We start from the raw sequence: 21,287 nt of genomic DNA, 5'->3' as shown, positions 1-21,287 counted from the left end.
GTATCCCTTGAATAGAGAGAGGTTAAGAAACCTGCCCAAGTGGTCTCAACTAATAAGTGGTGGAAGTAGCACCCAAAACCAGGCTGTCTAGTTCAGGACCTAAACCTGTGGAGCCACACCATGAAGACCAACAGCTGTTTCTGTTCAGAGTAACTCTAATCCCTGCAAGTTCAAAATGCAGAAAAGCAGTTTATGCATTTAATTAAATTGTTAAAGGATTATTAGAAGACAATAACTTGAAGATTTTAACAGGTGCCTACCTATAAATGGCCACAAAAGATTGATTCTGTATACCTCATTAGAATGATAAATAGAAGATAATCTCTTTATCCTGTAAGCTCCAGAAATTCTCTTCCATACTTTTATCCCTTGACACTTTTTTTGTTTTTAATACCTACTTATATACATATTATCTTCCACACAGAGTTTACTGAGACTGAGTTTTTATTTAAGATGTGTAACACCTCATTGGCCTACTGCTATAATATGGAAGGATGGCAGATTCTGGAATTAGGAGGCTAAGACTCTGACACTGCCCATGTTCATATTTGGAGCTTTGCTTTCTCTGGGTCATGCTAATGCCTCCTCAAGTTCTGCAAAATAGGAATCAGGTCTTTCAGTCCAAGAAAGATGACAGGTGCACATAGAGGTAGAAGAATGTTGCTTTTGAAGACAATATGATAAGGGCTCAATGTTGAAATTTTCAATAAAAGACACAAAAGGCAAAGAGCACAGTAGAGGGAGTCTTGGGTCCCCTTTCTGACTCCACACTCCAGCAATGTGACCTTAGACAAGCTCCTTACCTTCCAGTCTCCCAATTGTTCTGGGTGGGAGAAGATAAAAATGGCCTAACAGGTGTAGCTGCTTAGCTCAGCACCCAACCCATAGAACGCATTCGATAAATGTCAGTAGTAACTTAGAATGGTGGTGGTGGATTGTGTTCTGAACAAGACAAAATTACACATGCCAATCTGACCCTCTGGACTGAACTTTCAATGGGATGTTCAAAAGACTGAGAGCAAATTTTCACAGATATGTTGTTAATAAGCAGAGATGTTTTATAAATTCATGTTTCAATACTTTTTGAGAAATATTTGAAAGTCTTAATTCTGAGAGATAAGACTTGTTTACATATATTAAAGGGTGTAAAACTTTTAAAATTACTATATATTACTGGTATTGGACTTTTTTCCCTTCAGTGATGTTTCCATCAGTAAGTTGCACCATAAGCATAAGTGTAGTTGTAATTTAAGGACAATTACACAAAATGAAAAATTCCTTAAACTCTCATAAGTAATGTGTAAATATTCTGTAAATTTTTTAAGTTTTTTTAATCCTTCTGAATAATGGTTCAGTCTATACACCAAAAAAAAATCTATGAATTATTCTCATATTCTCAATTTCCATATTTCTCGTAAGTTAAAAAATCTCTCCCTCTTTCAATGCTGGCAGACTTTAGTTCAGACTCATAGTTTTAGGAATGTGTGTGATATGGTTTCATTTTTTACATAAAAGTGAGATAGAAAAAAAACTGAATTTCTCCAGGAAATGTGAGGCAACTTCAGGACTTGACAGGGGAAGGGAGATGCTAATAAAGTCGGGTCAGTTCACCGAAACTGCTGTGGTCTGCAATGCATAGGGAGAAAGGGAAGCGATAATCCTATTGCAAGAAGGAATTAGAGGGTATTAGTGCATGCTTCCCACTTCCGTCCCAGGCTGAGCACTGCTTTGACCATTTGCTCAGAAGACCTGTTGAAGTGTCACAGGAGGATGCTCATGCCTCACGTGACATTCCCGAATGCAATCTTTAAAAAATCTCACCACCCTTTCTGGAAAATGTTCACAGGACCTCACACACATTGTGCTTGTAGTTGTGTTTTGTTTTGTTGTCAAAGCAAACGTCCTTCCTAAAAAAATCTATCACCTTATATCCCCCAAAACCATTACATGGCATCAGAGGATCAATCTTGCCCACAAAACAGAACTCACAAAGGGAATCCATGCCCCTGATGTTTAATACCACACCTACTTTCTTACCTGATGCCGAATCAGGTGGGTCCTGCCCCACCTTTCTTCGAACTGTTTCCGCAGATTTCCCTTTAAGGACGCCTGCCAGGGTCCCGAGGCTGGAACGACGAGAGCGAGAGCGGAGGTTGCAAAGAAAAGCAACCCTAACTTCGCTACTCCCTCTCGTTCTCCGGCACCAACTCGTTCCACGTCCCGGGCAAAGAGCACCGCCAGCTCCAGAGAGTTGGAGGGATCACCCCAAGGAGCTCCTCTGCATCCCTTCTCTGGAACCCCCGGGGACAAGCAGGGAAAACGGCATCGATTCCTTGGAAGAGACCAGGCAGGCAAGAACAACGGCAAGAGCTGCTGCTCACAAAGAAGAGGACGTGATGAAGAAGGAGGCAGTGAGTGAGATGTAGCAGAGAAAGGACAGCAGCGGCGGAAGGGACACCTCCCCGCTCCCGCCTAACTCCAAGCCATCTTCGCCCTGTTGTCATAGCACTTTACAACGGAGGCTACTGCGCAAGTCCGATGGCTGCGCCCCGATGCCTTCTGGGGGCTGTAGTCCAAGGAGGATAAGGGGCTGGGAAAGTGGAGTCTTTTTCTGAGTAGGCGGTGCGGGGAGTCGGATTTCTCCTGGGCGGGGCTGGAATGAACCACTGCCTGGTGCTCATTAGCAGAGAAAGACAATAAAGTTCCCTCTGCAGTCTTTGACAGTTCTTCAATTTCCACGCTGAAGTGGATCCGCCACCCGACTCGGCCGCAGACTCAGGGTGCAGCCCTCCAGCTCCTTCTCTGTACCCGCCGAAGTCCGCACTCGTGGGTGAGGCTTTCTGCGGGGCCGGGGCGTCCGTGCCTTCCCTCAGGATCCGGGTTCGGAGGACCAAACCCTCTGGGATCGACCTCGTCTTTTCCAGCAAGAGGCCCACGAGGCTCTGTCCGACTGTGCTGCAGTAGCCCAGGTGGGCATGAGGGTGGTGCTGGCCCCGTGCAAACCTTGAAGAGGAAGTCTGCGGGGGGTGGGGAGTGGGGAAGGGGTCAGAAGACCAAGATCACTGAGACGGTGGGGCAAAGTTTCTGGGTAAGATTTTTTCCTAGCAGAAAAAGTACTGCTGTAAAGTTATTTGTACATGTCTCCTGATCCCATGTGCTAAATATTTTTCATATATACATTGGACTGGATTTCCTGGTATATAGGTATGCAAGTATTCGATTTTGCAATTAAACATGGCAATAATGCCACTTTTTCAAACTTCATCTCTTGACCACTGGCGCCAATTCAACACCAACAGGAATCCGCCAATGGGGGTGCGGTGCAGCAGGAAACTTGATTCATGGCAAACAGCTCAATTGTGATACATCACAGCTGTGGAACAGCTCAGTGATGTTACTACTCAAGGATGAAGGAGCACAGCTGTGGCAAAGAGGCAGCCCTGGGATATGCACCGATGAGATGTCTTCAGCTCCATCAGGAGAAATACAGCCTTCAGGGGGAAAGGAAAGAGCGCTCCGCAATCCAGAAGGGAGCTAACCTACATAGAAATAAGTCCCAAGAGCATGCTAGCACCTTTCCTTTCCACCTCTTATTCCCCCCGCAGGCGTTCAACTCAAATTCTAAAGGTCCCCGCAAGACTTGCAACCAGAGAAGCAATGGGTGGCAGCAGCTCTTTCGCGGCTAACACCCTAGACCTGTTGCCAAGGCCCATTTTTCTCTGTCCAGTGAGCTTATAGCAGCCCTGCCTAGTCTCTCTCCTGTTGCTTTCTAGGCACTTCTTTATTTCAGTTCCCCGGCTTAATAAAAACACTCTCAAAATAAAAATAATAATAAAAAAAGAAAAAAAGTTCTACTCCTGATCCATCACTGGTCCATCCTCATGCAAATAAGGACTCACAGTTTGATTGGTCCAAACAGTACTGTGCAGATTGGTCAGAATGGAGCTACTCGAATTAGTCAGGGACAGAGGAGTGCGGCTCTGACAAGACAGTTAAAGTCTCGGTCCTGTTGGTGCAACTAGGATTCCAGGCTCTCACTTATGAAGACTGGCTCAGATGTCCGGCACACAGTGCACGCAGGCAGTTCACGCTAGGAGGCGGGTCCAATAAAGAAAACCTCCCTGAACCTGCCTTGACTGGTAGACCCAAGAAATGCTGCTATTTTCATTTTCCTTTTTTAAATGTGAACCCAGTTAGCTACCAAGAGCCATTTCTTGGTAGTTGTCTTCTTTCTCAGGGTCTTCACATCTTTGTTTTCAAATTCAGTGTAGGCATAATGCCCTGCCAATAGCCAACCTTGAAACTTTTTTCAATGGTTTTTAGCTTACGCTTTAAAGGTCCTGTTTATCATCACGAATTCACATTACTACTAAAAAATGAATTCTAAACTATTACTTTTATTAAACATAAAAGTATTTCATGATCATGGAAAGCATTAATTTTTAATACTGGTATTATTAAACCATCACAACAACGCGAAGGGAGCCGCATGGCCCGCACAGGTCCTCAGGCCGGAAGGACTCCCAACGTCCCACCGCCGGCATTCCCACCCCCGAGCCGCCGCCAGAGGGCGCGATCCAACCTCCAGCTTCAACCGGCCAGGCGGCGGGCCGGCGCTGCGAGCCAGAACTCAGGGCCGCGCCTCGGGGAGACGACCGGGGCGGCGGCCGAAGGGGGCGCTGCGGTGACCCGCGGGCACGCGCGGAGGAAGTGCCGTCTTCGTCGCCGCCTGAGCCGCGCGGGCCGCGATGTCGTCCCGGCCCCGGCACGCCGACCCGGGGGCCGGGAGCGCACGGCGGGCGCGAGAGCCGCGGGAGCAGGAGCTGCAGCGGCGCCAGGAGCAGAAGCGGCGGCGACAAGACGCGCAGCAGCTGCAGCAGCTCAAGCACCTGGAGTCCTTGTGAGTCCCCGCCCGTCCCCGGGCTCCAGCGAGGAACGGGCGCCGCCTGGGCGCCATAGGCGGGGCCCTCGGAGACCCGCCAGTGGGCAGGCAGCCCGGCTGCGGTAACCGATCCCGGGCGGCGCGCACTCGCCTGGCAGCCGCCCCACGGCGGGAGGGAAGGCCGGTGCCAGGCTCCCCCGGGGCCCCGCCCCCAGGCTCCGGGGTGCACGCGGGGGGCGGGGAGCGCTTCCGTCCGCGGAGCCGCGGTTGGTGTCCGCGTGCCCGGGTGTCGGGAGTTTCGCTGGGGCTCTACAAGGCGCTCGCTCTGGGTTTGGAGACTGAATACGCGAGAAGTGCACTTTGGTCCCGGTCCTTTCACGGTGTTCAGGTCACAGGGCCCACTGTGAACCCGATACAATCTTTTCATTTGTTTCTAAGGGAAGTCCTGTAACGTTAGTGTGGAAAGGATAAACAGTGGAGTGAGGGACCTGTCCCTAACTTCTGGGAGGTGGCTGACAGGTAGAAGAGTGTAGACTTGCCCTCTAGCCCAGAGAACTTTAACCCGAATTAAGCGTGGAAGCTACAGAGAGGCCGACTCCAGCTCAACAAAAAGAGTTAGCACCAGAGACGTACACTCTTGCGGGTGAGCCTCGCCCGACCCAGGACACTGCGCTCCCGGTCCCCCGAGGGGTCAAGGGGAGTCCAGGTAACGGCTGGGAGGAGGGTAGGCTGTGAAGGAGACAAACATCAGGTGGGAGGTTGCATTCATGACCTTCCCGTTCTTCTCTGCCATCCTGTGATTCTCTTAAGTAGCTGAAGAAGTCAGTGTCGCTTGGAGCTTTGACACAAAACGCATTGCTTTGTGGAGCCCGGCCTGCTCTTTTCAGTGTGGCCCTTGAGCTGAGTGTCACCTCAGTAAGGAAGTGGTTGCAGGACAAGGGTCTTGCATGGCTTGCACCCACAGCCCTGGCCCCATCAGGCTACTCTGTTCGGTTCACTCAGTCTGCTCAGTAAGGCACACCCAAAAATCCTTCCCCGTGTAAGCTCAGGCAGGGCCCGGCCTGGCCCGGCCCAGCCCAGCCCTCAATATCCTTTAACTGTAAGGTGCCGGACAGTGGTTAATACTATACACTTACCTTGTGACTCACCGACACTGGAGAGATTATAACCTCCTTTTTTGCAGATAAGAAAATGCAGGTTCAAGGGTTAAGTAACCTGATCAAGGAGTCATTGACCTATAAACAGTAAACCTAAAGAGGAGCCCAGGTGTCTGATTCCCAGACCAGGGAGATTTTTCAGTTTTAAAGACTTAATACTTTCTGGTTGTTCACATACCTGGTTTGGCTAGTTCTGAAGCTTGTTTACATTTAAATAAAAATTTCTATTTCCAGAGTCATGTAGTTCAAACATCAAATACTCCTAAGAGGCCAATTAAAAACGGAAAAGAAAGAAAAGTGGTTCTGCGTCCCTACTCATCCTCCACCCCCCTACACCTCCGCACACTCCCTGCACCCCTCCCTCTAACGGCCTCAGCTAGGAAATGGCCTCAACTAGGAAATTAGGGTTTTTTCCTACTGGGATTTAACTACATATTTCTAAATGAGGTGCTTGTACTGTGTTTGTTTGTTTTTTTTTTAATTAAATAGTAGACATTCCCTATTAACCTCATGTCATAGAAGATGAGGCTTTAGTTCTCTTTCCCTAACTTTGTCTCCACCCTTCCAATTATAATTCTGTTAATTCAAGTTAGTATTAACATTATTATAACTATATAGCATTTTTTATTTTTGAGCCAAGTGGTGTTCTATGATTTGATTTCATACAAGTGTTGTTTTTCAAGTAGTTAATAAGAGCCTCAGGTTATTTTTCTTTTCATTTGCTTAATTTCCTATTACTGAGTGCTAATTTTATTCCAAAGGCTCTGACTCTGAGAGTACTTTTTCCACATCAGACCATCTATCAGTTCATCTTTTTAAACCTAGAATCTTCCTCATGTTCTCCTCCAGTAGACTCTGGGTACCGTCTAGACCTGGTGTACAACACTCATCCCGGGACTCCCTCTGCCTGTCTCCAGTCTTGGATTCCATACCTGGATCCTCTGTCTTCCTCTTTCAGTCTTTCCTCATTTTGTTGAAGCATATTTGGTAACTTCCTACGAAAAAGTGCCTTTGGGGTAAATTTGTTGAGTCCTTTCATACCTGGAAATGTCTTTGTTCTCTCACACATGATAAGGGTTTCGCTAGGTATAGATTTCTAGGTTAGAAATTATTTTCACTCAACTTCAAAATTGGTGTGCCACCATTTTTAACTCCCAATCATGCTGAGAAATCTGATGCCACTATGATTCCCTTTCTCTTACAAGTTACTTGTTCTACCTGACTCTGACTTTAGAAACTTTAAAGAATTCTTCATCCCAAGTGTTTTGCAGTTTTATGATAATGTAAACTTTTTCCTCTCTGGTTTTTTTTTCCTCCTTTCACTGGATTTTTTAAAAATTTTTATTTTTTTAACATTTCATGACTATTTAATATTCATACATGATTTGTGCTTTAGTTTCCTTCCCTCCATTTTTTTCTTAGACTATTGTTGATCCTGTCTTTTCGCTCATATTTTACATCTTTTTGTCTTTTCATTCTACTTTCTCTAAGATTTATTTTCCAATACTACCACCATTGCACTTTTTTTAAGTTCCAATTATATTTTTAATTTTCAAGAGCTTTTCCTTGTTCTGAGAATTTTTTACATAGAATCCTATTGTTGATTTCATCAATAACATATCTTCTCTCATCTTTAAAACTACACATTAGTTTTTGTTTTCTTCTCCTTCCATTGCCTGTTTATTTGCCTTTTCTTTTGATCTCTTTCACTCAAGAGGTTTTTTCCTACTGTGTAGGGATCCTTGGGTCTTCCCTATTAACAGTAAGGCATTATAGCCCTGGTGGGTGTGGCTCAGTTGGTTGGGTGTGGCTCAGTTGGTTGGGTGTCATCCCACAAAGAGAAAGGTCGCTGGTTCAATTCCCAGTTATAGGGCACATGCCCACATTGCAAGTTCAGTCCCCAGTCATGGCCTGTACAAGAAGCAACTGATCAGTGTCTCTTTGTCACATCGATGTTTCTCTCCTTCTCTGTCTCCCTCCCATCCCCTCTCTCTTAAAAAAAAGGGGGGGGCATTATAAAGTTGTTCCGTTCTGATATGGGGCTGTTGAGAGAGTATGTAGAGGTGCTGATTTGCTCGCTATAAATTTCACAGTAGGGACGTCAGGGTGGCTGTAAATTTCACAGTGATCTGCCCTTTTCATGGGGAGGTTCCCACATATCAGGAGCTGGAGTTTTTTTCTGGGACCTGTTCAGCCAAAGAAGAACCTCCCATTCTCAGGCCTGGGTGTCAGAAATATGGCTGGCTGCCATTTGGATGGCAGCAGGGGGTGGGCCGGGGTTGGTTCCAGAGTTCAGACTAAGACTTAACTCTTTTCAGCCAGTGCTCACCCTCATCCCCACCCTAATATTCCCATATATCTGGGGCCTCTGCAGTTAAGTTTCACAGGCAACTAAACCTGTAGAGTCTTTGAAGGGTGAGGGCAGACAGAGTCTCCTGGCAATGGGGAAGAATACAGTTAGCAATTCAGGGTTCCTACTCCCAACACCTGTCTTCCAAAGGTTGCAACTTCTTCCACCTTAAGAAATCAGTTACTTTCTTCTACTTCCCATTGTCTTCACAGCTCTGTCTTGGAATTGTTCTCTACTAGTATCTCCTCCAAGGATTTTTGTGGCTTCTTGCCTTTTTTATTCCTTTACTGTCATTTAAAGACAGTCTGGGAAAGGAAGGCAGAAAAGTAAGTTGGTCAACAGGCCATATTAAATGGGAAGCCCCATAGTGGTATTTTACAAATTAAATTCAAACCCTTTAAAAGCTGGCAAGCCCTTTTTCGTTCCCCTCACACTCCTCTGGTCTTTTAATACAGTCTAACCTTTCTTACCCTTTGACCATACCTACCAGGCCCCTAAGGCATTGGAGTCCTCTGCCTTCTCACACTCCAGCGCTGTCACTCCAGCGCTCGCGGGCTGCCAGGAGACAGAGTGGAGGCTCTGTGTGTATGAGGCAGTGTTGTTGTCTCTGCCTTCCAGCCCCTGGGAGCCAGCTGCAGAAAGGACTGGAATAGAGCATACTTATATGAGGACTCTTCCAAAAGAAGTCCCACCCCAGCACGCAAAAATCCAAAGAATATTTTTAAGTACTTGCCAAAATAAAGATTTCTTCTCCCATACCCACTAGGGAAGATAATTTTTTCTTCTCTTATCTAAATTTAGTCTCTCTTTTTTAAAAACTTTATTTATTTTTGAGAGAGGGAAAGAGAAGGAGAAAGAGGGAGAAAAATATCAATGTGTGGTTGCCTCTCATGTGCCCGCTACTGGGGACCTGGGCCATAACCCAGGCATGTGCCCTAACTGGGAATTGAACCAGCGACCCTTTGGTTTGCAGTCCAGTGCTCAATCCATTGAGCCACACCAGCCAGGGCTCTTTATTTTTTAAAATTTAGTCTTCCTACTGTTCAGAGCAACTTACTAGAATTTGAATGATATAAATCTAAGGCATCACAGATAGTACAAAATAATGGGTCTCCACCATTATTTATTTTCTAAGGATTAGCTACAAAGATAATGGAGACATTTCAACTGCAACAGTGCACTACCATTCCCACTTCAATTTTTTTTTTTTAAGATTTTATTTATTTTTCAGAGAAAGAGAAGGAGAAGAACATTGATGTGTAAGAGAAACATCAGCTGGTTGCCTCTTCCATGCCCCCAACTGGGGACCTGGCCTGCAACCTAGGACTGTGCCCTGACAGAGAATCAAACCAGCAACCTTTTGGTTCACAGACTGGTGCTCAATCTACTGAGCCACACCAGCCAAGGCCAAATCTGTTATTTTTAATAGTTAAGTATTACCTTACTTTTGAAGAAATATCTTTTTTAACATGCTGCATAAACTAAGGAGTTCTTTAGCCCTAGGAAAAAACACTAACCATGTGCCTTTAATCTTGTGAAAACAGTTGGAAAATGTACCTTTTAGGGAAAGCCATTGCTAATAATAATAGATTTCAAAATATGCAGTTCCATCCGATTCCTTTTCCATCTAGGAAAAAACATTTACATACTGTTCAGGAATTTGGATCTTAGCTTGTTTGGCCATATGTTATTTGTACAGCTCCTATGGCAAAAAGAAAGTACTGTTCGAGTGAACTGAAAAACATCAAGTAAGTGTTTTGTCACCAAAAAGAATTTACTCAAGGAAAGGGTTGCAAGCCACGTGCACACTGTGGCCTGCATGCCAAGTTGGAGGGGTTTTTATAGAAGAGAAGTGGAAATTATGGGAAAGAGAACGTAGAACCATAGAGCTTTATTATAAACACAGTTCTTCCTGCAGGGTTCTCTTGTAGGGTCCTCCTGGTGTCAAAGAGTATACCAGCATTTCCATAAGCCCTAGCTCCTCCCAGAAACCCTCCCCAACTGATTCTGTTTGCTTAAAGTTTCCCTTACTCTTTATCACTGGGTTGTGGGGATATTTACATAGACTGACCACTTCCCTTACAGATTCCCTTGCATAAAGCACAGCATTATTTTTTTCTAGGGACTAGCTGCTGGTGAAATACATCCCCTTCCCAACTTTGTGTGAACTGTTTCTGCTAAGAGAAGTCTAGGCTTAAGACATGCCACAGCTTTCCACTGGAAATATTCTCAGTATTTGCTTTGGAAAACAGCATACATAAAAAGTTACTTACCATGCAGTCTCTTTTTTAAGGGAATGTAAATTATTTTATTTATTTTTTCACTTTTTAAAAAATCATTTATTTTTTTATTGTATTTTTTCCATTACCATATAACCCCATTAGGCCCCCTACCACACTGTTGTCCATTACTGTGTAATCTTTAGGGAATAATTCCTCCTCTGTCCCTTCAGAAAAGCTCTGGATTAGGGATGATGAGAATGAGCTCAGAGAAGCCTCCATCACACTCTTCATTTGGAAAGGTCCAGAGAGAAACCCAAAGGGAAGTTTTTCTTGCTATGGCTGCTCATGGACCTTCTCATCCATCACCCATTGAAGAGGAAAAAAACACTCCTGTTCTCCTCTACACCCAGATTACACTTACAACACTACACTGTGGTCCAGCTGCATGGGGGTTTTCCAACACCAACAAGCAACTCTCCTGTTCTCAGAGGACATCCAGTGGATGTCCTACACATTTAACTGAATTCTGACACTGTCTACCTGGAGATAGGGCATCAGAACCTACAAGTTAAGGAAACAGTCCCACAAGTCTCTCCCACCCACACACACTTTAGGTGCCAATCACCAAATCCAGGTTGTCACCTGTGTTTCTGATCAGTTATAAATAAGAGATTCCTGCAACCCCCTCCTGCATTTTAATTTACTAGAATAGCCCATAAAACTCAGGAAAACATTTCACTTACTAGATTACTGGTTTATTTTAAAAGGATGTAGCTCTTAGAACAGCCAAATGGAAGAGAGAGATGGGCAAGGGACATGGGAAGGGGTGTGGAGCTCCCAGCCATGCCCTCTCCAGGGTCTGGCAACCCTGAAGCTCTCTGAACCCCAACCTTTAGGATTTTATAGAGGCTTTATTACATAGGCATGATTCATTAATCTTTGGCATCGGCGATTAATTCAACCACCCTAGAGACTGGCCTGAAAGGCCCATCCTCTAATCACCTGGCTGGTTCCCCTGGCAACCAGCCCCCATCCATAGCTTTCTAAAAGTCACAGCATTAATATAAACTCGGTTTCATTGAAAAGAGCTTGTTATAAATAACAAAAAGAATCACCTTTATTGCTCTAGAGCTATATCAAAATTTGGGAACAAAATTCAATACTACAGCAAAAGATGACCTTATGGCTCTCATGTAAGAGTTACAAGGGTTTTAGGAGCTCTGTACCAAGGGCAGTGGATAAAGACCAAATTATGTATTTCTTATTATAAATCAGAGTATCACATTGCCAAAGTGTTTTCATTCACATCTTAGAGGACAGGAGAAGCATTTCACTTTTCCCTTACCCAATCCTTGCTAACCACTGTACCCTCATATTTACTCTCTTTTAAATGGTCTTTAAAGTTGGTGCATAAGAACAGGGTCAGGATGAGGAAAATATTTAATCATTGTTAAAAAGGTTTTAGGAGCTACCCTATTCAATGTTGAGTAAGTGAAAGTTATGCTAGGTCAACAACCTGACAACTATAACAGTTTGGAACCATAATCAATTCATGGGTCTTCTTACCTCACATTTTCCCTGTCATCTCTTGCTTTCCCTTCTGAAAATAAAAGGATGTAATTGTGCTAAGACATCAAGTTAGTTACTGTTTCAGTGAATTTAAGTTCTAGATCTCAGCAGGATGTGGTATAGCATCAGTTTATTTATCTGTGATCTCTTGGGTGCTGGACATATTTTATTAACTGTTTTTAGATATAACACATACTTTTAAGTTTTTATTAAAAATATACTGTTTGCCCTGACCAGGTGGCTCAGTTGGAGTATTGTCTCATACATGAAAAGGCAGAGGGCTTTGATCCCAGGTCAGGGGTCATACAAGAGGCAACCAATAGATGTTTCTCTCTCACATTGATGTCTGTCTGTCTGTCTGTCTCTCTCTCTCTCTCTCCCCCGCCCCACTATCTCCACGCCCCCGACCCCCTTCCCCTATCCGCCTCCCTTCTCCCTCTCTAAAATCAATGAACATAACCTCAGGTGAGGATTAAAAAATAGTAATAAAATGTGTTATGTTCCTGCTAACATGGTTGATGGTGGTTTTTGTTTTTGTTTTTTTCTAGTTATGAGAAACCTCCTCCTGGGCTTATCAAGGTCAGTGTGAAGTTCATCCATGTGGTTATCCTCGTAGATGTATTAGACTCAGTACTCAGACTCAGTCACTTGTTATGCAAACAGCTGCCTGTGGTTTTGAACCTCTTTTCATGATGACCCTGTTTCTTCCCTGCAGATGCCAGTCATACACTTCGGGCTTTGTCACAGGTCCATTCCTTTGTAGAAATTTCATCAGCGTAGTGTCTGTTCCCTAGGAAACCAGGGCAGGCCCACGTGTGCTCCTCAGCCATCGTCACTCCCCTTCTCTCCCCCTCCAAGCTCTGCTGTCCCGGTGCTGACTCTGCACCGGTGCTGGTCCCCTGAGTGTCACCAGCTCAGAGACCAGCAGACCCTCTGACCAGCAGCCCAGCCCCGAGCCCCTGGTGCAGGAGCCCCTTCTCCAGCAGCCTGGCCCGGGTCCCCGTCTCTGGGGCAGTGGGGCTCAGAGGAGTGGTTAAAGGCCAAAGCAGCCTTTTGTTTGCTAAGTTTTAATTGTAAAAAACAAATCATTATAAACTTAATATTCATGGAAATGTAAAAATAAATCAAAAAGTTAAAAAAATCATTTTAATTGTATAATGCAATTATTTGGTGGTGAAAATACATTTCATAAATACAGCATGTGTGAGATTGTAAAACATGGCAGTGGCTTTCAAAGTAGAATCCATTTTAACTTAATACATTATTATTCCAGGAAACCTTCCTTGTTTAATCCTATACTTTGCCTCATTCCACAAAGCTTTTAAGTCAGCAGAAAACTTGTTGTAATCTTAGAATCAGAAATTGGAGCTCACAAATCATTTCTGTGCACATGACTTCTGTGTTACTAGTGAACAATACTAGTAACTTTTCTCCAAGAACAGCTGCTTCGTTTTCATGACGTAATTCTTCTGGTGCAGTTATTTCCATTTGTCTGTCCCGTCTCACTTGTCTTTCCAGCGCCTGGGAGGGTAAGTCATGATGACCATGGAAGCCCCTCCTCCCGAGGAAGCCAGAGATGCTGTGTTCTGACGTAGGTGGGAGAGAATTCCGGCGCTCATAACTATATTGTTTACACGTTGTTTCCTGTTTCAGGAAGATGAGACCAGGCCAGAAGACTGTATACCAGATGTACCGGGCAATGAACATGCCAGGGAGTTTCTGGCTCACGCGCCGACAAAAGGACTTTGGATGCCGCTGGGGAAGGAGGTCAAAGTTATGCAATGTGAGTGTGGAAGTGCGTCCAGTCCTCCTGAACACACGCAAGTTATAGCCCACGAGTCACGAAGCACATTAACCTCGCTCTCATCACAGCGCTGCTAATGTCAGCATGGTCTGTTTTATAGATAACGACACCAACTTCCTTGTGTCAGTAAGCGGTCCGAGGTTACCGGTGCAGCAGAGGTGTGACTCCAGGGCTTCTGCCTCCAAGTGCGGTGGTCTTTCCACAGGATGGCAGCTGCCCGCGGGGCGCCCTCTGCGGTAACATTCCTGCAACAGCAAGGCTCTCCCGCGTAGTAATGCCGTGAGGCCCAGGGGTGCATTGGGGGGCAGGTCCCTGTGGGTCTTGCCGCAGTCAGCCACCCTCCCTCAGTGGTGCTCAGGTTTCTGCACGGAAGCTGAGGGGAGCTACAGGCCACAGAGGGTGGGTTTGGGACTGGCAGAGCTCTGCGCGCACATCCCCCACCCCCTGCCCCTCCAGGGCAGCAGCGCCTTTGGCATTTGAAGAAAGGGTCCTGCAGCCTTTTAAAGACATTTGTTTCTACAGAGATTCTTCATGCACATAATTAAAATAGCTTTTCCCAGCTCCTTTCCCCCATTCCCCTCACCTCAAAGGTAACCACCTGAACCTCTCTTAAGGTTATTTTGAAGCTTAGCTCCATCCTATCTAAATAACATGATTACACAGGGGCGGGCAAAAGTAGATTTACAGTTATAAATAATACCATGATTAATAAATAATAAATACAAGAATGAACTCTTTCATGTACTCACAACTATAAACCTACTTTTGCTCACCCCTGTATTCCTGCCCCTTGATTTTTCAGATTTCTTATCAGTTGACTTCTTACTATATAAAACCATCAGTTTTTGCTACATATCTCTACTTCTCTGTAAGAGTGTTTTATCTTAGATATTAGAGTGGGCTTTCCCCAGAGCCAGTGATCCAAGAGACAGCAAGGTGCAAGCCATGCTGTATCTTATGGCCCAGCCTCAGGAATCACAAGCTGTCATTTCCATAGTAATGCTGTTGCTTACACAGCTGAGGCCTATTCACTGTGCCAGGGGCCTGCCTGAGGGTGTGCATGTCTGGCCGTGGGCCTTCTAGAGTCCTCTTGGAGGCTGGTACCACCCTGACTCCTGTCCAGGAGTGAGAAATTTAGAAGGGCAGAGTTCACTTTTGAGTAGAGATTGGTAACTGGATCTCACTGTAGGGTGACCTGTCTGCGCTGGTTAACAGATAACAAAATATTTATTTTATTGTTGTAAACAATAACCTCTGAGATCAGTATCTCTGAGTCTTTCTCCTTAGGCTGGTTAACAGAAAAGTCGTTCCCTGCTGAAGGTGAAGGCCACACCCTTGTGTCCTGGGACCCGACATGAGGAGTAAGGCTGTGAAGTCTCATCAGCAGCATTCAGGCACCCTCCTCCTCTTCCTGTGTCCATTGTAGCACCTTGCCTCCCAACAGGCCTGGAGTCTCCACAGCCAGAGACCTTGCTTTCACCTTCTCCAGAGAATGAACCTCCTGTTCTGTGGCTGGGGAGATTCAATCTCCCTTATTTAAGCTACCCCTTCAACTCTAGAAGGATGCTACCAATTCCTGAGCTTTGAGGGGTTCTACAAATTGAAACTGACTTGGTTCTCAGTTCTCCCTCCCACTGGCTTAGAATTTAGTTTCCTGGGGTCTGCTGTTCATGTTGCACATGCTTACCTTCATTCTAACTTCCAATATTTTTCACTGTTGTCTCCCTTACTATTTTCCCTGTCCTTGTGGTTCATGCCTTTTTAAAGGTGTTGTCTTTGTTGTAATTTTTACGGGATTATCAGGAAGGGAATGAAAATAAATTACTGTTTCAGTCTGCCATCTTTACCCAGAAGTCCACTGCACTTTTTTTTTTAAGTTTATAAACCACTCTTCTGTTTAATGGGGTGATTAGTTGTGTTTCACTTACTCTTTTATAGTTGTTTTCATTGACTTGCAAATTAAGAGTGTTTGGTTAGGACCAGAACCAGCTTTACCATGAAGTTAATGAAGCTTAAGTTTTAGGGCCCTTTACCTGCACCTTCTAAAGGCCTGTGAATTCTCAATGATGAGTTCATATGCTCCTTTCTTGCAGAGGCAAGATTTTTCTTTTCCCTAAAAACCCTACTCCCCTTAGGCTATCTAAGCTTCAGGCTCCGCAAAACATGGATCCATCCCAGGTGAGAAAAAACATGTAACCCCTGTTCTCATCTTACTGATTTCAGTGATCTAAGTGTTACTTAGGGTCACCTAGGGTGGGCCTGATACTCTATTTCTAACAGACTCCCACATGATGCGGGACTTGCTGGCCCATCAACCACACTTTGAGTTACAAGGACCACCTTTCCTTTAACAGAGTTTTGATCACAGATAGTCTGGATCCTTGATACACACACATCTGTCCATGGCACGGACCATCCCTCCATCTTTGTCATAAAGGCGGGCATCTGTTTAAGGGGTCTGCATTTGCATTACAAGTGCATTCCTTCTTCCCCAGGTGGAAGGAAATAGTGGGGCGGTAAGGTCGGAGCATGTACATGGCAATCAAGAATCCCTAAACTTCATTTTTTCCAATGGTTTCCCACTACCAACTCTCAGAAAGGGAAAAGCATTAATTTCCTGTCGCTACATATTTTCAGTAGCAGCCAGCATGGAGCAGAATTAGCTGATTTTAGCTATAATCCCTCTTCCTGACTCCTTGGTCAGAACTGATGCCTCTCTAGATTGCCAGGGCTTCCGTAACCAGGTACCACAGACTGAATGACTTAAACCAGAGAAATCATTGTCTCACGGTTCCAGCAGCGAAAAGGCTGAAATCTAGGTGCCATCAGCGTTGGTTCTCACTGAGGGCCTCCCTAAAGACCTTAACCTCCCAGTAAGGCCACATTCTGAAGTACTGGCAGTTAGGACATTCAACATAATGGGGGGAAGGGGTCAAGAGGCATGACACAATTCAACCTATAACACACAGTTAAAAAATAAAATGAAATTACACTTTGCTTTTTGCATGGGATTGCTTAGTAAGTGTTTGGCTCATTTCTAAAATTCCAGGATTAAAGGATGCTTGAGGAAGTAATTAGCTTCCCTCTATTTTCTGGATCATACATGTTTCCTCCACTGATTGCATTTGCTTTTAAAATTGGAATCTAATGAAAAATACTTTTAATATGAGCTACTGATACTTTATCTTATTAAGTAAAAATACATTATCTTACAAAAATATATCCCCTTTTTCTTTGTTTTTAGGTTGGCGTTGTAAACGGTATGGTCACCGAACGGGCGACAAAGAATGCCCTTTCTTTATCAAAGGCAACCAAAAGTTAGAACAGTTCAGAGTAGTAAGTAAAACCCCAGAGTGTCAATTTATGTTTACAAACAATGGTGAATATCCATGAATCAGACAGTCAACAAGTGAACTGGAGGTTCACAGAAAATATATTCACAGAAACCTTTAGGCCAAAATATCTGGTGTTAACTGCGTATCTGTTAAGTTGACTTTGTGAAAGATTAGTTACATTAACAAAAAACTAACTTCTTATTGAAGTGCTATTTGCTTTTGCCTTGGGAAATGATTCTTTTTCTGAGGCAGACACTGTTATCCACTTATTTATTATATTTTAAAAAATCATATTTCATTAAAAAAAAAAACCAAGGTCTGGTTTCCCGTTTTTGTCTACAGATGAGATTATCTTTCTATTATAAATTGGAAGTGTGTGTAAATGATATGTCCCCATTAGATAACAGTAAAATAGAGTCATTTCCTCACTTTATTTTAACAGAGCCCCCTCCCAGGGGTGTTAATTCACCATTCAGTAACTGCTAAAATTCACTATTCAGTAACCGTTTCAGCCAATTTCACTATGTGTATCAAGTATATTGGGATTATTGGCATATATCAAGCTGGGGTCCACAAAGATTCTCCTGGGATTTTTAAGACATTGAAAATATTGTGCTTTATTTATCTGGATAAATCATTGATAGCTGGATCAATTTTTATAGCTCCTCTAACAGATAATTTGGTGGTAAATCTCAAAAACTTAAACATATTCATTATTTTTTAAATTTAGAAATCTAAATACTAAGAGTTGATCCTAAGGATAAAACAGAACGTCAACATATACAAATTTTTATGAATATAGAAGGATGACTTTCAGAATTATTTATATGATTAAAAAATAGAAACTAAAGAAAAATCAGCGACAACTTCAATGGGGAACATACCAACATAAATTACTGAACACACAGAAACCATGTAGCTTGTAAGAATTATGTTTTAGAAGAAGGTGTAGTGTCATGTGAAGCTGTTCATGAAAACATAAGTGAAAAAGAGAATAGAGACTAAAATAATATGGTTATAATTTTTTGTAAATTATAATAATGACTATAAGAACACAGTAAACTGTTAGAAGTGAATATCCCTAAGTGGTAAGGTAATAGATATTTTTAACTTAATATGTAAAATTGTTAAAAAAAAATTTTCAAAGATAATTCACATACGATAAAATTCACACTATGTACATTCATATTTTTAAGTACTTTAAGTTATTTTAAATTATATAGATAATTACAAGACTACATTTGCCTTATTTTAACCTAATGAAAGCATTAAAATATGGTTTTCTAAAAATGATTTTTCAAGTCCAATCTTGCTGTTCTCCCCAAAGGGAATTTATAGGAAGTAGCTTGATGAGTACACTGTCAGACTTCTTTTTTGGCACATGTTTTTGTGCACATATAAATAAATCGTTCTTTTTTTCTTTTTTTCTTTTTTTTTTTTACTTTATTGATTTGAGAAAGAAATGTCGATTTGTTAAACCTACCCATGCATTCTTATATATCATTTTCCAACTCACTTGTTTTAATTATATCTTTTCATCATCTGTCCACATAGAGAAAGAGAATTACCTCAATATTTCTAACCTTGAATAGTATTTATTAATGACTTTATTGGGCTTATTTCCTTATAAAGGATATTTAAATTATCATCCCATATTTGTATAATTGGAAAATCTTTGTAATACCCTCCATGAGTTTGAAGTACTGGTGACCCTCAGGAAGGATCAGAACCTATAATAAAAAATTCTTTAAAAACCTATAAAATATCACCAAATGAGGGTGGCGGTGCTGATTTCAGTGAAACAGGGATTTAATTTTAATTTAACTAACAATCTATTAAGCCTAACCAAACCTTAACCTTGTCTAATCTTCAAGGCACATGAAGATCCCATGTATGACATCATACGAGAGAATAAAAGACATGAGAAGGATATAAGGTAAGGTTCCCCTGATGATAACAATATCCTCTTAAAGTTTTATATTATATTAGGTGGGAAACAACCATTCCAGAATAAGAGGAGTGGTTTCGAGGAGGTAGATTACTTAGTATGAACTTGAGCAGTGGAGGAATGATCTAGAAAGTATGTATCTGTTAGAAGTTATAATAGCAGGGGACAACTGTAATAGCATAAACAATAAAATATTTTTAGAAGAATAAAAAATAAAACTGAAAAAAAAGATACCAAAGTAAGGGTAGACTATGAAGATTATATGTCTTTGTAAACTTTTACATTCTTAAAAAAGAAGTTATAATAGTAGGGATATTGCATGCAGAAATATTTAGGACAATGAAAAGAACACAGAATGCTGGTATGCTGGTTACAGTCCTGTGAAAAAGCCATGGACAGAGACAAGAATGGAGAAAACATGCAAAAATAAAAATAAGCACTGTGCTTAATGAGATGATTATTTTGTGACTTTTCTTACCCTCACTACTAATCTTATATCTTAAAAAAAAAATTTAAGTTATGGTTTATAGTCCTTTGACCAATCTTATCTGTTTAGGATACAGCAGTTAAAGCAACTATTGGAAGATTCCACCTCAGATGACGATGGAAGCAGCTCCAGCTCCTCAGAGGGTAAGGAGAGACACAAGAAAAGGAAGAAGAAAGAGAAGCATAAGAAAAAGAAGAAAGAGAAGAAGAAGAAGAAACGAAAGCATAAGTCTTCCAAGTCACACGAGAGCTCGGACTCAGACTGACGGGAATTAGGCTTGTTCAGACCCTCATCTGGGAGATCAGACACAGGGACCAAAGAGCAGGGGACCGTGGGGTCAGAGAGGACACCGAGGAGGGTGTCTGGTGCCACACCCGTGTGTTCTCGCCTACCTTCCAGGGAAGGTGTGGCCAGCGGAGCGGGACTCGCACCCTCCCAGGTGCTCGCTCAGGACAACTGCCAACTTCTGGCAGGAAAGCTCTTGCAGTGTCGTCCTGCTGGTCACTGGGGTTGGCGATTCCTGAGAAATGGCAGGGCGGCGGGACTGAGGGGGTCTCTGAGGACGCCCCTCCAGGCGCCGTCACCTTCCACGGCGAGGCTGCTGAGCTCCCAGACTGCAGGCTGGACCTTCCTCTGTTGCTGATCATAATAAAAGGTCATTATTTATTTTTCAAATGTGTTTTTTTTTTTAAATTTCTGAATAATACATGAGTGTGTTTGAAATTTAAAAGGTACATAAGGCTTAATTATGAAAACTCTTCAGCCTTCTCTCCGCCTTACAGGAGCCTTCCTCCACTTCTTGCTTTAGCTGGAATCTGGACATTGCCTGTGGCCCCTACCGGTTAACTACCATCACTGCTGCCTCATCTGGTCCCCTTTCTCCTGTTTCTGGCCAGTGTTCCAGAGTCTATCCCTTAAGCCTGTCTTCACCCTTGATCTGTGGTCCTTTTGCCCAACTTTCTTAGATCCTCAAACTTCCTCTGCCCCTGCACCCACCCTGCTAGAGAATAATCACACAGCTATGTAGATTGGTGCCCCCACAAATTCATCATCTCCAAACTCAACTGAGTCCATGAAGTTCATCCTCAGACAGCTCCCTTCAAGCTGAGCTTTTCCAGTTATATCCAGGAAAGCTTTAGAAGCCCTCAGACCTCCCTTCACACAGACAGCCTATCAACCCACTGATCTTCCAATCCATCACCACAGTTATGGGAGGCAGCATTCTAAAATGGCCCCAAAATTTCTCCCCCAATTTTCAGGACTGTTAAGGTGATGAATTTTATTGTCATGATTTGATCACTGTTACAAGCACAAGGAGAGGGAAATTGCTTGGGTGTTCCTAACCAAATCATAAGAGCCCTGTAAAATTCCAGTTTTCACCCATTCCAAGCCGGTGAAAGAGTCCACATGCCATTGCTGACTTGAAAGGTAAAGATGAGGAGCCGCATTGCAAGTGACGCCGCAGACTGTAATCACTACTTGCGGCAAACTCTTAATTCACAGGCCCCTGACTAACAGCCAGCAAGGAAACGG

At 43.3% G+C, this 21,287-nt stretch overlaps 2 protein-coding genes across 3 annotated transcripts in view; one reads left to right on the top strand and one right to left on the bottom strand.

The window, feature by feature from the left end:
* Positions 1-2,521, bottom strand: part of BBS9 (Bardet-Biedl syndrome 9) — a 179,961-nt gene extending 177,440 nt beyond the window's left edge. Inside the window, exon 1 of the mRNA XM_054571306.1 lies at positions 2,038-2,521. The gene's annotated coding sequence lies outside the window, so the exon portion shown is untranslated. The remainder of the gene's footprint in view (positions 1-2,037) is intronic.
* A 2,166-nt stretch (positions 2,522-4,687) lies between these two features.
* Positions 4,688-20,394, top strand: RP9 (RP9 pre-mRNA splicing factor). 2 transcript variants are annotated; one of them, XM_054571346.1, is made up of 6 exons: positions 4,688-4,900; positions 12,729-12,759; positions 13,834-13,963; positions 17,229-17,320; positions 19,194-19,255; positions 19,824-20,394. In XM_054571346.1, exons 1-6 carry the CDS (start codon positions 4,749-4,751, stop codon positions 20,017-20,019), a joined length of 663 nt encoding a protein of 220 aa, XP_054427321.1. In that variant the 5' UTR covers positions 4,688-4,748; the 3' UTR covers positions 20,020-20,394. The 2 variants fall into 2 exon arrangements, with proteins under 2 accessions (XP_054427321.1, XP_054427322.1); XM_054571347.1 differs by lacking the exons at positions 12,729-12,759; positions 17,229-17,320.
* The last annotated feature ends 893 nt before the right edge of the window (positions 20,395-21,287 follow it).

This window comes from Pteronotus mesoamericanus, unplaced genomic scaffold (assembly GCF_021234165.1).
Source record: "Pteronotus mesoamericanus isolate MK-2021 breed Mesoamerican mustached bat unplaced genomic scaffold, CSHL_Meso_final contig_220, whole genome shotgun sequence".
Taxonomy (NCBI): Eukaryota; Metazoa; Chordata; class Mammalia; order Chiroptera; family Mormoopidae; genus Pteronotus; species Pteronotus mesoamericanus.
This window is presented reverse-complemented; position numbering and strand designations above follow the sequence as displayed.